This window comes from Coregonus clupeaformis, chromosome 19 (genome assembly GCF_020615455.1).
Source record: "Coregonus clupeaformis isolate EN_2021a chromosome 19, ASM2061545v1, whole genome shotgun sequence".
NCBI classification, from domain to species: Eukaryota; Metazoa; Chordata; class Actinopteri; order Salmoniformes; family Salmonidae; genus Coregonus; species Coregonus clupeaformis.
In genome coordinates, this window is record NC_059210.1 from 24,747,960 (window position 1) to 24,764,661 (window position 16,702).

A 16,702-nucleotide genomic window follows, 5' to 3' on the forward strand; every position below is an offset into this window, starting at 1 on the left:
TGAAAGGCAGAGAGACAAACCTTGTAAGCTCTCATGACGACCACCCTGGTGCTTGTTCGGGCAGTTGGGTTGGTTTTTACTCCATTAAATGTACTATTTGAATTAAGTAAAAATGCAAACGCGAGGTTGCATGGCTCACTCAGACACGCTATCTGACCCCACAGGTCACTTCTCAGTGAGATTCTAGTTCGCCTCTTTTGCGGTGTAAAATTTCTTCGACTTCAATTCCCAGAAGGCACAGTCGGTCACAATGTTTCCATAGTTACCATAACGTAACATTGGAGTTTTTGTAGGCTACAAGCAGCAGGCAAGTAAGTGACATAGCTCGTATCACACACTAGCTAGCTAATTAGCTGTTAGCTTCTACTTGAATGATAACATGACAAGTATTTTTTGTTGTTGTTGTCATTACTGCAGGGTAAATAAAGAGCCTGTGAATATGGATGGTTGTGTGGTCCGTCTCCACACAGTGAAATTCAAGCCCAAAATAGATGGCAGCAGAGGTGACTTTACTGCCCAGCCCATCAAAGTTCACTTCTACGAGCTGCTGGGAATCAGTGATGCCACGGAGCTCGTTCCACAGGTACTCGCAACTCCTGCCACTCCCCTGCACGCCTTTGCCTTCTTATCGAGACATACTACCTCAATCACATTGAAGAACTTGTGTGCATCTGTCCATCCCCTCCCTGCCATAGCACCCCTTTTCCGCTGGAAACAGCACAAGTGTCATCATACCCACAGATTCTTATGATGAATTCCTCTCACAGGCAATCAGATTAATTATAGAGGGCAGTCCAAATGCATCCACTCTTCTGGGACCACTAAAAATAAATGACAGTAATGCCTGGTTCTGCCAAAGGGGTTAGGGAGTGTTGCTGAGAAGCCAAGAAGCAACATATAGAAAACTTGCCCTTACAGTGGCTTGCGAAAGTATTCACCCCCTTGGCATTTTTACTATTTTGTTGCCTTACAACCTGGAATTAAAATAGATTTTTTGGGGTTTGTATCATTTGATTTACACAACATGCCTACCACTTTGAAGATGCAAAATATTTGTTATTGTGAAACAAACAAGAAATAATACAAAAAAACAGAAAACTTGAGCGTGCATAACTATTCACCCCCCCAAAGTCAATACTTTGTAGAGCCACCTTTTGCAGCAATTACAGCTGCGAGTCTCTTGGGGTATGTCTCTATAAGCTTGGCACATCTAACCACTGGGATTTTTTTCCCCATTCTTCAAGGCAAAACTGCTTCAGCTCCTTCAAGTTGAAATAGGTTCTGCTGGTGTACTGCAATCTTTAAGTCATACCACAGATTCTCAATTGGATTGAGGTCTGGGCTTTGACTAGGCCATTCCAAGACATTTAAATGTTTCCCCTTAAACCACTTGAGTGTTGCTTTAGCAGTATGCTTAGGGTCATTGTCCTGCTGGAAGGTGAACCTCCGTCCCAGTCTCAAATCTCTGGAAGACTGAAGCAGGTTTCCCGAAAGAATGTCCCTGTATTTAGCGCCATCCATCATTCCTTCAATTCTGACCAGTTTCCCAGTCCCTGCCGATGAAAAACATCCCCACAGCATGATGTTGCCACCACCATGCTTCACTGTGGGGATGGTGTTCTCGGGGTAATGAGAGGTGTTGGGTTTGCGCCAGACATAGCGTTTTCCTTGATGGCCAAAAAGCTCAATTTTAGTCTCATCTGACCAGAGTACCTTCTTCCATATGTTTGGAGAGTCTCCCACATGCCTTTTGGTGAACACCAAATGTGTTTGCTTATTTTTTTCTTTAAGCAATGGCTTTTTTCTGGCCACTCTTCAGTAAAGCCCAGCTCTGTGGAGTGTATGGCTTAAAGTGGTCCTATGGACAGATACTCCAATCTCCGCAGGGTTATCTTTGGTCTCTTTGTTGCCTCTCTGATTAATGCCCTCCTTGCCTGGTCCGTGAGTTTTGGTGGGCGGCCCTCTCTTGGCAGGTTTGTTGTGGTGCCATATTCTTTCCATTTTTTAATAATGGATTTAATGGTGCTCCGTGGGATGTTCAAAGTTTCGGTAATTTTTTTATAACCCAACCCTGATCGGTTCTCCACAACTTTGTCCCTGACCTGTTTGGAGAGCTCCTTGGTCTTCACGGTGCTGCTTGGTTGGTGGTGCCCCTTGCTTAGTGGTGTTGCAGACTCTGGGGCCTTTCAGAACAGATGTATATATACTGAGATCATGTGACACTTAGATTGCACACAGGTGGACTTTATTTAACTAATGATGTGACTTCTGAAGGTAATTGGTTGCACCAGATCTTATTTAGGGACTTCATAGCAAAGGGGGTGAATACATATGCACGCACCACTTTTTCGTTATTTATTTTTTATAGTTTTTTTAAACAAATTATTTTTTTAATTTCACTTCACCAATTTTGACTATTTTGTGTATGTCATTACATGAAATCCAAATAGAAATCCATGTAAATTACAGGTTGTAATGCAACAAAATAGGAAAAACGCCAAGGGGGATGAATACTTTTGCAAGGCACTGTATGTTTGATCATCAGAAGATACTGTATGGTCGTGCAGCCAAGTATGTATTCTCATGCGTATGTGTGTGGGTTGTGTGCATGTGTTGCTGCTTGTGGTTTACCCTCATCCTATTCATGGACACACACTGAATATAGTTTTCGCTGTGAAGTTCATTTTTTTGCGAAACCACTGTAGATGACTAAACAAATGATTGCAATAGCTACAGCAGAATAGGAGAGAGAGAGGGAGGGTAGAGAGAGCGAAAGGGAGAGAAAAATTGCGTACAGGTGTTGGATCTTATTTTGACCAGTATTGTCGCAGCAAAATAATCCTGCAGCAACAGGATTTGAACGTTTAGTCCATAATGTTGCTTGACTGGTGGTTAGGCTATTAGCTGGCAAAATTTAGGCTACATGAAAAGTGCAATAGTGTTAATATAACCATGTGTTAGTGCAGGTTTTCAGTGAATTTATGTGAATCATGAAGCTCATCTGCATTTCATTCTCAGCAACAAAAGAGTGATCAAATTAAGATCTTACAACTGTACACACACAAGTGCAGGCACACACACCTTCTCCCATGATCTCTTTCTTGTCACCCATCTCATTTCCTCTCTTTCATACTTCAGTTTTCATTATGATATTCCGTCTTTCCTCCCCTTCGTCTTCTCTGTCTCCCATTTCCCTGGCTTTTCCCCCCTCTTATGAGCCTGTCTGTACAGATGCTGATTTTATGCATATAGGTCATATTATCATCAATAGTATTTCTCCTGCCTCTGGCCTTTACTTGTCCCAGAACTCTCATTCTTAATTGATTGTGCTTTAAAATCCGGCTAAATCTCAGTGTCTTGGAAGAGTAGGATATGGAAGGGTGGGATATTTATTCAATTTATCAAATATGGCTATGTGTGTGTGTGTGTGTGTGTGTGTGTTCATGAGTCTGTGTGTGTTTTCCATAGGTAGATAATAAGGATATCCTGAGTTCAGTGGTTGCTCTGTTTGATGTGTCTCTCCCTGATGTTGGCCCTCGAGACGTCCATGACACGGTACACAGCCATGGAACGCACACTATTATCCTACTCAGGCAACAGTCAGGTATACTTCACTTTCTACAGTATGTTCATTATTCACACAGTTAAAGTGGGCCTTTTTGGATATAGACATCAGAAATCTCTGTTCTATTAATGTCCTGCTCCATCTCTGTCTCAGCAACTCTCTCTCTCTCTTTATCTCTGCACCTCTCACTCTCCCCCCTGCTTCTCTCTCTCTCCCCTGCTCCTCTCTCTCTTTCTCCCTGCTCCTCTCTCTCCACCCCCTGCTTCTCTCTCTCTTTCTCCCTGCTCCTCTCTCCCCCCTGCTCCTCTCTCTCTTTCCCCCGCTCCTCTCCCCCCTCTCTCCAGATGTTTTAGAAGAGTACAGAAGCAGAACACTGCCCTGTCCTAGACGGGAACCTGTGAGCTCCCCTGTCCCTGCAGTGGTAAATGGGGATAGAGAATCAGAGGGGCGATACCTCCAAGTATTCAGCGAATCAGAAGACAGTTCAGATGACAGCGCTGATGAGCATGAAGAAGGCGAGGAGGGAACAGAGCCCAGGTACAGTGCTACAGTAACTCATGCATCACATTGCACTGCCTCTGACCCACTGTTACATTGGCTCATAGTACTGTAGCACTCCTGAATTCTAAAAGCTCTTCTTGGTATTAGCAGGTGTACTGCCCTTTCAATGATGCTGATCCATGAGCTCACACTAATACATGATGGATCCTTATAGCACTGACTTAGAATGCCAGTGTCAGTCTCACTAATCCCTAAACAATTCAAGCATTTAAGACAAACAAATGAACAAACAAACAAATGAACAAACAAACGAATGAATGAAATAAGGGATTTACGCACATTGGAGTCATTTCCAAATGCATTGCCGTAGTGAGTGCCATGGAAATTATATTTATTGGTCTGAATTCTGGGTTGAATTGACCACCAAGTCTATGAATAAATAATGATCTGTGGCAGGCCATTTTCAAACAACTATAGTTCATCAGACCAACAGAAAGCTGAATATAAAGGTGGATCCTCAGGGGAACCATAAAGCGGATAGGATTGTATGGTGCTTAAATGGGATGGCCTGAAAGACACTTACAAACAGAAGGGGCTACAAGAACCCCTGCTCTGGAATAACAGGACATGGCAGACCCAACTTTTACCCTAAATCCAATTAGATTGTATTTTTTATTTTTATTTTACTTTGAATTCACGTTAGTTGACAAATCAATCAAATGTAAATCAAAACTAAACGTTGAACTGACGTCTGTGCCCAGTGGGTTGTATCGTACTGTGTTTGAGTGTATTACATACGTTGTGGCATGGTCTCAGTGTGTTCTCAGGACTGTGAATTGTCAGCTTGTTGTGTCAATATCCTCCAGTGTGTGTGTTCATGTGCGCATATATGTGGGTGTGCGTGTGAGAGTGCATGTGTGAGTGTAAGTGTGTTGATAGCTGTAAGGTTGTGTCTCTGCATTTTGATGTGATGCTAATGGACATGAATGACAAATGAGGGCAAAGTAAACCCAAGGCGAGACCCGGCTAACAAGAGCGACTCTATTAAAGATAATGAGATTAAGGGACTTTGAGGATATCCACTCCCAAGGCTGACACTGCTGTCAGCCAAGTGCTCTGACTTGTCCGACTAGAGCTTAGCTTGCCCATCCCTGCAGCAGAGCAGAGCAGAGCAGGCCATACTAACATTAGCACTGATGCTCTGGAGATGACATTTCCTGGAAGGGAGAGTCCATATAAAAACACCTACTACCCAGTTCCTGCCTGTAGGACAGCTGTATGACAGGGGCAGAAACAAACCTATACCGAACAGTATGAGGTTACTCTATTACAGAGCACTGAAGCACCCCAAAGTATAAGGTGATGTGGTAGAGAGCTGAAACACTACTGCTCAGAGCTTTTAGAGCATGGAAACATTATGATATATAACTGTGCGTAGACACCGTTTTGCAGATTGATTATCAGACAACAGAGACATGGCTACATATCTTCTTGTGTTTTATAGTGAAAAACCTTGTAGTGTTTGTTTACTAGCTTGTGTGCCTCAGTGTGTCTCAATAGCTTGTGTAACAGTCTGTCGTTCATAGTGACAGTTGTCTTCATTGTGTCTGTTCTTTTAGGCCTAGCTTCTAAGAGCGTCTTATTACGTAGCCATACCTTTATTCCTCTTATAGTAGTAGAACTATTTGGCCCAGTCAGTCCATCTCTGTGTGTCTAACTGTGCAGTGTTCCATCCCCGCAGGTCTGCGTGGGAGACCTTCTGTACAGGGCTGGAGGAGTTCCTGGCCAGGGCACGGGAGCGGAGGGCACAGAGAGAGGCTCCAGTAGAAGACCAACAGCTCCCGCTCACAGCTGTGGGAGCTGAGTCACTCATCGTAGGGGCTGCAGCGTATGAGTTAAAGACATTGTGAGTAGCAGTATGAGGGCAGGCATAAGACATCAGGTACACAGGGATATGCAGTACTTTGGTAAAATGAACAAAGATTACAGTCAAAATGTAACAGAGGAATATGATCCTGGGAGAGGTGATGGAGTTTTCGGTCAAATTTTGGGACAGGTTACACCAGCGTTTCCCAAACCCGGTCCTGGGGACCCCAAGCGGTGCACGTTTTGGTTTTTGCCCTGACACTACACAGCTGATTCAAATGATCAAAGGTTGATGATTAGTTGATTATTTGAATTAGCTGTGTCGTGCTATGGCAAAAACCAAAACGTGCACCCCTTGGGTTCCCAAGGACCGAGTTTGTGAAACCCTGGGTTACACCCTCAAAGAGATACTATACTTTTTGCTGAGCTCTAGCCCAGGTTTTGCCACAGGAACATCATTTCCTTGTCTGTCTTCATCTATATTTCTCTCCCAAAATCTGTTTCCTGTTATTTATCCTTTTTCAGTTCAATGTCAACAGCATAGGAATTCCTGAGCACCTGTCTCTGTTTTTGCACAGAATAAAATGCATTTACATCAGGGTATAAACCATGTTTTCAACATTCTATTTGAACCCACATTTTTATGAATCAGGTAGGACATATTAAAACGGAACGTTTTAGCCCCAAGGCCGTCCGGGAGATGCCCTTAAACACAATGACCCAGTCAGGATAGGGAACAGACTGGGTACAGTGTCTAGCAGGCATTCACATTTCCACCCATCCTCTCCTCTTGGACTAGGTGGATTTCTTCCAGGTTTTTTAAAGAGTAAAAAAAAAAAAAGTACATCTTCAAACTGAAAGAAGCCTTGTCATTAAAAGTCCCCTTCTGGAAGTCAGGTCTGGGTCCCACCCTTTGAGGCCTGCATCCCTCCCACACCCTCTCGGCTCGCCTGCATCTATTTCCAGAGGATGGCTGAACTGAACACTGTGCTGAGCTGTGAGGGAGGTAGTGTGTAATTACCTCCCAATGAGAGAGCAGCAGCAGCGTACTGCTTCCCTCCCCTCTCCTCTCCCTGCCAATGGCTTCCACCTCTCCCCTCTCCCATCCTGATCCCAGCCTCCACACTTTCACAGTTTGTCCAGTGAAGTGAACAGTGGTGGCAGAGTGAGAAACAGAGGACACAGTGCTCTGCTGCTTTAGCTCCTCACCAGTCCATTGAACGTGGTCCTTAAAATAGGAACAGTAATATTAATCCAATGTGGAAGTATTACCCCCAGTGGTTACTTATGGACATATCAAGCAGTATTAACCGAGATGTTAATGGCCATAAGGAGAGGGATCAACTCAGGCATAGATGCTTGCTAGCTAATAGCCATAACTGGTGGGCTCATCACTAATGCATACAATGCAGGAGTATAAGAGCATTACTGGTAATGGGGATGATAGTAGTGTGGCCATCATGTGCATTACCGCTATAGTAATGGCTATTGGCTGAAATATGGACATGAGTCGGGATGACAACATTGAGTGAAAGCAACCAACAACACTACTGGGAAACATGAAGGTCTGACCTCTCTTTCACCTTGCCAGGTCAACAGGAGAGAAGGTGCTACAGTTATCTCTGATGGCTACCAGGAAGCGCTATCGGAACTGTGGAGTGGGTCGCTACATTATAGAGGTAGGGTGGGGCTGGGGCATGTGTTTGTCAGCTCAGTGTGAATATACAGTAGAGTCTCCCAGTAGCTATGTGAACCGTGCTTTAGTGAGAACCTGAAATTAGAAGCAATTCCCTCTGTGATGTTGGGCTACACTGGTTTGAAAAATAGTAAGTAGTAACTTGATTAAAAATAACTGCCAGGCAAAGTTGTACATAATGAAAGGTCAAAATACTGTAACCACAGAGCGTGAACTATACAGAATGTACATTTTCTTTAACTATGAACCAGCAGTCTGTTATTATGTCAGGAGTTTGGGTGTGCCAGCCAAATCAAGGCAGCGCTCTGTCTGGCTGCTGCCACAGTCATTCATACAGCCTCTCTGATGCTTCTCTGTCTCTGTGTGGTTAGAGGCCCCCCTGCTGGCCATGAGAGGATTTGCAGATCTTTACACTGAACTACTACTGTATGGTTCTACAGTACCTGTCAGTTCCAGTTCTACCAGCATGTTTTTGATGATGGTACACTATTATAAAAGCTTACCTTTGTTTTCGTTATTCCACTGTGGTGGCCAGCTGCTGAAGACCCAGTCAGTGTGTGGGGCATACGATGCGTTCCTCGCTCACGCTGACACAGACGCGGTGGACTTCTTCTCACGCTGTGGACTCACTGACGACGCCCTGCTCAACGACAAGTTCAGGTACTGAAACACATCATCACCACCACCAGTCTGCATGTTCAACATGTTGTTTACATCTCACCTCTTTCTATCTTTCATCAGAGAAGTGAGGGATGAGTGGACCAACACCACCCTAATGAGTTATCTGCCTCCCTTCACCACAGGTGAGCCACCTGACATTTACCACACAGGGAGCTCAATACTGGTCATATCAATAAATCCAGCCTTACCATCCTCTCATTCTCCAGAGTCAGAGAGCCGTAACCCAGGGTTTTCCTTGATGCTGCCGGAGCTCAAGCTGGAGGTGGAGATGGCGTGAGTTGATTAAGCACACAACATGACACTCCCCCACTGTGTCCATAGAGACCACCCCTAACATTGTTTATTAGAGCAGAGACTATATAAAGTAACACATAGGTTACACAGCAATGTCTCAGTGTTATTACATGGTGTAACATAATAAATAGCAAGTGTTTCTTTATGTACACTGGCAGAGGATCATTATAACATGAGACCACACACTATGATTGTTGTGCCCTGTCAGAAGGTAATTGTTGTCTCCTCTATCTCTCTCAGGAGGACCAAGGCCCTGGCAGCCTATCAGCAGCAGGCCGTGTGTGTGACAAGGCTGGTCAGAGAGGTCAAGACCCTTAGAGAACAGGTGAGACTAATCAACCACACCTCCTTTGAGGATATTCTATGGAATATACAGCCTGGCTAGATAACTGTACATCAAATCAAATTGTATTTGTCACATGCGCCGAATACAACAGGTGTAGACTTTACTGTGAAATGTTTTCTTTCGAGTCCTTTCCCAACAATGCACAGTTAAAAAGTCAGAACATTTGCAAAATAAAAATAAGGAAATAGTAACACAATAAAATATACATCATGTGTTAACACATTCAGCTGGAGTTACGGAGGAGAGATGTGGACAACCTGAACAATGAGTTGAACAAGGAGAGAGACCGACGGCACAGAGTAGGTCCGTTTCACATAGGTCCTACTCCATTTTGATCGGACATATCCACAATGCTGTACAGAATGTTGATTTTGAAGCATTGTTGTGCGTTGTTTGTGTGTACAGAGCGACAGTTTTTGGAGTACAAACTAAGGAAGACACGACAGCTCCTAGAGAGGCAGGTGATTTACGACTCAGGTCAGTGTGGCTAGCTTTGCCTACATGTTCTGATCTCATTATTAGTCCTTCTAGCACCCTGTACTGGCCATACCAAGTTACTGATATCTCCACGAAGCTTTGTTGATATATTGATATCTATGTTTGAATGTGAACATAAAACAGTATTCTTTTGCTATGTTCTGTTTTTTAGACGATCCCGACCAGAATGACCCGGAATCTCCCAGTGAACCCATCAGTTCCCCTCCCAGTCCTTTGGACCTGTCGCTAGATGCAGAGATGTAGGAGAGAGGCTGAAAATGAAGTCAAACTGAAAAAGATTCAGGTACAATTTGCAGAACAAGAGTTATAGAAATAATACTTTCTATTTTGGAAAAAAGGGCTCATAACAAGTGGAATTTTCTATTTATTTATTTTCAGGGAACAAGGGCACTATATTATGGATACTTCAAGACTACATCGAGAGATCATATCATCAGTGTGTGTGTGTGTGTGTTACATGTCTACCTAAGTAGCTTTGGGGAAATGAAAGTGAATTCCCCCATTGAGAAAAAATATTGACTGAATAAACTAATTTAGAGCTCAGTTCAGTCTGTTAATTGTGTTTATGGCACCTCAACAAAATTAAAACCTAATTCTAGCCAATGCTTTGTCACACAGTACACACGGTTTCTACATCATGTACAAGGTGTACTTTAAAAGATAGCTTGGTAAGACAGAAGGTAACCATCATTGTACATGTAGAGCTGCCTGTCGATGGGGTTGTAGCTCAGACTGGCCACACCGTTCTCAATCTTCTCCATGGGAAGAGCCAGGGTGTTGTCATCTTTACCTGTTGCTGTGTCAAACGCATAGAACACCTCCTCATGGAACCGGTCAATGTAACGGGTGGCATACAGCACGCCGCACACCATGAAGGCATTAGTCACTGACTTCTTGAAGAGGCGCGTGGTCCAAGTGTGTGTCACGTTGAACGCCTCGCTGTCTAGCCGGCTCAGCACCAGGTTCCCATGGTTACCCAGTGTGCTGTAGATGACCCACAGGCCAGTCTCATCAGCAGCAAAGTCGATGTCCGTCCAGTCTTTGCAGTTGTAGTAGCAGTAGGGGAACTGGTTGTTGGTACCGACGTCGGGTATCTTCAAACGACTTGTGACCTTGGTCTGTAGGTCATAGCGGCACAGCTCAGGGGAGTTGTAACAGTTATAAAACACTGCCTCACCATACACCATCGTGCCAGAGCCCTGGATGGCATTAGCATGGCTGTAGGACGGTGCCACGGACACATCCTCATGGTTCTTGGAGGCAATGAAGTCGTCGTAGGAGCGGTAGCGTCGAACGATGTTCCCCAGTCTGTTGCCGCTCACGAGGGGCTGAACCCAGTAGAACTCCCCACTACCCTCCTGGTTTTCCATGCCCTGCTTGGCCTGGCGACCCCAGGAACCAGACGTATAGCTTTTGCCATACGGGCTGATCTTTGTGACCACAGGGGTGCTGATGTTGGACATGATGCGTTGAGAGCAAACACCTTGCTTGTCTGGGATAAGAGACAATGGAGGCAATCAGATGGCCATACAGTCAGGGCAAGATTGATTTTCTACATCAATAAAAGTCAAAATGATGGCAATAAATCAACGACAAAAAATACATAACATATTTTAGCTATCTCAGAGAAACATACATAAACACAACACTCACTTATGAACTCCTCTGGGATTGTCCTACAGGACTCCACGCCATTCTTCAGCGAGCGAAGTTTTTCCTTCACCGTCTTCATGTTAAAGGTGTTTGACAAATGCATCTTATCTACGTCCTTACGCACCTTACCTATCTGGGAGACACAGTGAAGAGACATACAGTGGGGGAAAAAAGTATTTAGTCAGCCACCAATTGTGCAAGTTCTCTCACTTAAAAAGATGAGAGAGGCCTGTAATTTTCATCATAGGTACACGTCAACTATGACAGACAAATTGAGAAAAAAATTCCAGAAAATCACATTGTAGGATTTTTAATGAATTTATTTGCAAATTATGGTGGAAAATAAGTATTTGGTCACCTACAAACAAGCAAGATTTCTGGCTCTCACAGACCTGTAACTTCTTTTTTAAGTGGCTCCTCTGTCCTCCACTCGTTACCTGTATAAATGGCACCTGTTTGAACTTGTTATCAGTATAAAAGACACCTGTCCACAACCTCAAACAGTCACACTCCAAACTCCACTATGGCCAAGACCAAAGAGCTGTCAAAGGACACCAGAAACAAAATTGTAGACCTGCACCAGGCTGGGAAGACTGAATCTGCAATAGGTAAGCAGCTTGGTTTGAAGAAATCAACTGTGGGAGCAATTATTAGGAAATGGAAGACATACAAGACCACTGATAATCTCCCTCGATCTGGGGCTCCACGCAAGATCTCACCCCGTGGGGTCAAAATGATCACAAGAACGGTGAGCAAAAATCCCAGAACCACACGGGGAGACCTAGTGAATGACCTGCAGAGAGCTGGGACCAAAGTAACAAAGCCTACCATCAGTAACACACTACGCCGCCAGGGACTCAAATCCTGCAGTGCCAGACGTGTCCCCCTGCTTAAGCCAGTACATGTCCAGGCCCGTCTGAAGTTTGCTAGAGTGCATTTGGATGATCCAGAAGAGGATTGGGAGAATGTCATATGGTCAGATGAAACCAAAATAGAACTTTTTGGTAAAAACTCAACTCGTCGTGTTTGGAGGACAAAGAATGCTGAGTTTCATCCAAAGAACACCATCCCTACTGTGAAGCATGGGGGTGGAAACATCATGCTTTGGGGCTGTTTTTCTGCAAAGGGACCAGGACGACTGATCCGTGTAAAGGAAATAATGAATGGGGCCACGTATCGTGAGATTTTGAGTGAAAACCTCCTTCCATCAGCAAGGGCATTGAAGGTGAAACGTGGCTGGGTCTTTCAGCATGACAATGATCCCAAACACACCACCCGGGCAACGAAGGAGTGGCTTCGTAAGAAGCATTTCATGGTCCTGGAGTGGCCTAGCCAGTCTCCAGATCTCAACCCCATAGAAAATCTTTGGAGGGAGTTGAAAGTCTGTGTTGCCCAGCGACAGCCCCAAAACATCACTGCTCTAGAGGAGATCTGCATGGAGGAATGGGCCAAAATACCAGCAACAGTGTGTGAAAACCTTGTGAAGACTTATAGAAAACGTTTGACCTGTGTCATTGCCAACAAAGGGTATATAACAAAGTATTGAGAAACGTTTGTTATTGACCAAATACTTATTTTCCACCATAATTTGCAAATAAATTCATAAAAAATCCTACAATTGTCACGAGCTGAATGTGGATGTGGTGTAGGAATCAGGCGCAGGACACAGAAGCTTCGTCCAACAGACTTTAGTAAACGACAACAATACAAACTAACGGGCCTCAAAAGAGCCCGGAGGCGAGCGATTACGCAAACAGTGCGCAAAACACCTAAATACTACTGATACGCAAACAGTGCGTCTACTCTCCAAACATAGGAGCAAAATAAACACGGCACCTACTGACAGGCGGAACAATTACACACAACACACGACTAACAATACGAGAAACTTATAGGAGACATAATTAACACTAAAAGGAAACAGGTGTACAAAGAAGACAAAACCAAACAAACATCGATAACATACAACGGTGGCAGCTAGTACTCCGGGGACGACAACCGCCGAAGCCTGCCCGAGCAAGGAGGAGGAGCAGCCTCGGCCGAAACCGTGACAACAATGTGATTTTCTGGATTTTTTTCTAATTTTGTCTGTCATAGTTGACGTGTACCTATGATGAAAATTACAGGCCTCTCTCATCTTTTTAAGTGGGAGAACTTGCACAATTGGTGGCTGACTAAATACTTTTTTTCCCCACTGTATAGTGTATCTAGTCCTTTGGGTTCAAATGGAACGTTTACCCTCCTACAAGTATACTCAAGATACATGGAATAAATAAAGGCTGGGTCTTTCAGCATGACAATGATCCCAAACACACCGCCCGGGCAACGAAGGAGTGGCTTCGTAAGAAGCATTTCAAGGTCCTGGAGTGGCCTAGCCAGTCTCCAGATCTCAACCCCATAGAAAATCTTTGGCGGGAGTTGAAAGTCCGTATTGCCCAGCGACAGCCCCAAAACATCACTGCTCTAGAGGAGATCTGCATGGAGGAATGGGCCAAAATACCAGCAACAGTGTGTGAAAACCTTGTGAAGACTTACAGAAAACGTTTGACCTGTGTCATTGCCAACAAAGGGTATATAACAAAGTATTGAGAAACTTTTGTTATTGACCAAATACTTATTTTCCACCATAATTTGCAAATAAATTCATTAAAAATCCTACAATGTGATTTTCGGGATTTTTTTTCCTCATTTTCTCTGTCATAGTTGACGTGTACCTATGATGAAAATTACAGGCCTCTCTCATATTTTTAAGTGGGAGAACTTGCACAATTGGTGGCTGACTAAATACTTTTTTTCCCCACTGTAATTAGCACATTACACATTAGACAACCAAGAGAAAGACCTTGGCAAGCTCTCATTTCTTCCCCATCTTAGATGCATGAATAACCACTTTGGCCAGATTGTATAACATGTTGTAATTCATCTATGTAACTGTAGGTTGAGAGGGTTGTTGTTGTTGTGATATCATGTAAGATTAGCCAAGATGACGTGTACTAAAGATAACTATATTGTATGTACCTCTTGGGTCAGTTTCTGAGTCTGATCACTTGGCTTGTCTTGGTGTATGGAGCTGATGTCTTCCTCCAGCTCCCTCAGTTCATTGGCTAGCTGACGCAGGTGCAGGGCGGTGTACAGACCCTGGTCGTTCAGGTACTGGTATGGCTCCAGGCGAGCTGTCACGTTCTCAATGGTGGCCAGGATCTGAGGAAGCCTCTCATTGGACAGCTTCACCTAACAATCAGTTGAGAAATTCAACTATCAATCAACTTAAAATACACTCTTATTACCCAAAGAGATCATTTTGATCACATATCCAGGGTCATGTTGTTTGTGGAACAGGAAAACATTTTAGAACATAATCATAGCCCACTGTAATACACCTAGCCCACTGTAACACGCCTTACCTGTTCCTGGAGGTTTTGCAGGGAGTCGCCACAGTCCTGCATCAGCTGCAGCACCCGCTCAAACTTTATAGCAGGGAACGCCCAGACACTACTGTTCACCTGACATGAACATGAGTCATCCTTCTTCAAGCCAGGAATGCGCTGGGCATCACCATTACTCTGTGTATACACAGTATGCAGAGAAAAGCATGTTAAACTATTCTCATACACCAAAATAAAAACATCTACATGAAGAAAAACATACTATCAATCCTTTAAAAAAAACGTGAACAATTCAGTTGTGCTGTAATTACAAAGAACATAACCCTGTGGAGGTTTAAAAAATACATTAAGATGTATGAGATAGGTAATGTAAAATAGTACACAGTTAGTGTGGACAAAGAGTAGAACTCACAGTGGATGTCAACAGCAACAGGAGTAAGAGCATGGTCAGTGTTAGAGTACCCACGGCACATTGAAACCAGAAGGAACAACTTTGGCTTTTAAGCACACACACACTCACAGATGTACACAGCTACAGATGTTACTACTTTTGCCATAGAAGGCGGTTATTTCTATGTAAATGCAGAGGTTAAGAAAGATCAAGCTCATCATGAGGATGTGAAACCATTAAACCAAAATATGGACATACAGGGTTGTGGTGGAATCAGTGACAGGAACTTGGTTCCATATTCTTACCCCTTTGCGCAATTCATAATTTCCTTACTGCGCAACTCACTTTGCTGAGGTCTTCACATTTCATGTTGCGCACTGTGGACACATTTACATACCTGCATATCTACACTGAGTGTACAAAACATTAAGAACACCTTCCTTATATTGAGTTGAGTGTGAAAAACCCAACAGCGTTGCAGTTCTTGACACAAACCGGTGTGCCTGGCACCTAAAACCATACCCTGTTCAAAGGCACTTAAATGTTTTGCTTTTTTTATTTTACATTTCAATATATTTCCCTTTATTACTTTACAACCCCACCACCCCTTTCCTAATTGGAGTAAACTAGTGAACAACAATGCTTAGGTGTCACGGATTCTGCCGAGGCTGCTCCTCCTCCTTGCTCGGGCAGGCTTCGGCGTTCGTCGTCCCCGGAGTACTAGCTACTGCCGATCGATGTTTTCGGTGTTTGTCTTGTGTTGTCTAGTTAGTACACCTGTTGCCTATTAGTGTTGATTGTTTAGCATATAAGTTCCCTTGTTTCACGTTTGGGTTTTGTGTGTTATTGTTCATTGTCTTGTTTGATGTTCGGCCTAGCTACTACTTCGGATTACGCATATGGTGTTTTTCCCTCCAGTATTGGAGACGTTTGTTTTGTGCGTAACGCTCAGTAAAGTAGTCAACCTGATTCTCTGTGTCCTGCGTCTGACTTCACTCGCCGCGTACACATCACCACCTGACAGAATAACACACCACCATGGAGTCAGCAGGACCAGCGGTACCGACGGAGTCTTTAGAGGAGCGCGTCAGCAGCCAAGACGCCATGATCCATTGACTCGGCACCGCCATGCAGGATGTGATGGACACTTTGAGCCGATGGGAAAGAGGAGGTTTGCCCACACCTCCTCCTACAATACCACCACCATCGGCCAGACCCATCGTTCCATCTCCGGAGTCCAGTGGGATTCGGCTCTCGCTCCCGAGGGCTTATGATGGCACCGCAGCCGTGTGTCAGGGTTTCCTGCTTCAAGTAGAACTCTACCTGGCAACCATTCACCCGGCGCCCTCGGGATACGATAGCGTTTCCGCCCTCATCTCCTGTCTATCCGGCAAGGCATTGGAGTGGGCCAATGCCGAATGGAGGGGAATAGACGCCGCCACCATCAGTTATGCGGAGTTCTCCCGCCGCTTCAGGGCGGTTTTCGATCATCCCCCAGAGGGGAAAGCGGCGGGGGAGCGTCTGTTCCACCTCCAACAGGGGAAGAGGAGCGCGCAAGATTTCGCCCTGGATTTCCGGACTCTGGTGGCCAATGCGGGATGGAATGAGAGGGCCCTCATCGACCACTATAGGTGCAGCCTACGGGAGGACGTTCGTCGAGAGTTTGAGCTTCTTGAGCAACTTGAGCTTCGATCAGTTGGTGGACATGTCGATCCGTCTGGATACCCTGCTGGCTACCCGCGGACGTCCGGAGTTGGGGCTGTCCATTCCATCCCCCAGCACCTCCGAGCCGAGCCCTATGGAGCTCGGGGGTGCTGGTGCTAGA

At 44.6% G+C, this 16,702-nt stretch overlaps 2 protein-coding genes across 3 annotated transcripts; one reads left to right on the top strand and one right to left on the bottom strand.

Moving 5' to 3' along the window:
* Window positions 1-29: 29 nt before the first annotated feature.
* On the top strand, window positions 30-9,990 carry si:dkeyp-50b9.1. Of its 2 annotated transcripts, XM_041837245.1 has the most exons (14): window positions 30-311; window positions 418-583; window positions 3,469-3,604; window positions 3,910-4,102; window positions 5,808-5,972; window positions 7,524-7,611; window positions 8,164-8,288; window positions 8,370-8,431; window positions 8,516-8,582; window positions 8,844-8,928; window positions 9,177-9,252; window positions 9,355-9,426; window positions 9,599-9,730; window positions 9,826-9,990. In XM_041837245.1, exons 2-13 carry the CDS (start codon window positions 440-442, stop codon window positions 9,688-9,690), a joined length of 1,305 nt encoding a protein of 434 aa, XP_041693179.1. In that variant the 5' UTR covers window positions 30-311; window positions 418-439; the 3' UTR covers window positions 9,691-9,730; window positions 9,826-9,990. The 2 variants fall into 2 exon arrangements, with proteins under 2 accessions (XP_041693179.1, XP_041693180.1); XM_041837246.1 differs by lacking the exon at window positions 9,826-9,990 and having other exon boundaries at window positions 9,177-9,248; window positions 9,599-9,690.
* Window positions 9,802-15,060, bottom strand: LOC121531791 (olfactomedin-4-like). The gene is made up of 5 exons (XM_041837243.2): window positions 14,899-15,060; window positions 14,505-14,663; window positions 14,119-14,331; window positions 11,101-11,233; window positions 9,802-10,939 (listed from the first exon to the last, which is right to left on the bottom strand). Exons 1-5 carry the CDS (start codon window positions 14,929-14,931, stop codon window positions 10,101-10,103), a joined length of 1,377 nt encoding a protein of 458 aa, XP_041693177.1. The 5' UTR covers window positions 14,932-15,060; the 3' UTR covers window positions 9,802-10,100.
* Window positions 15,061-16,702: the final 1,642 nt, after the last annotated feature.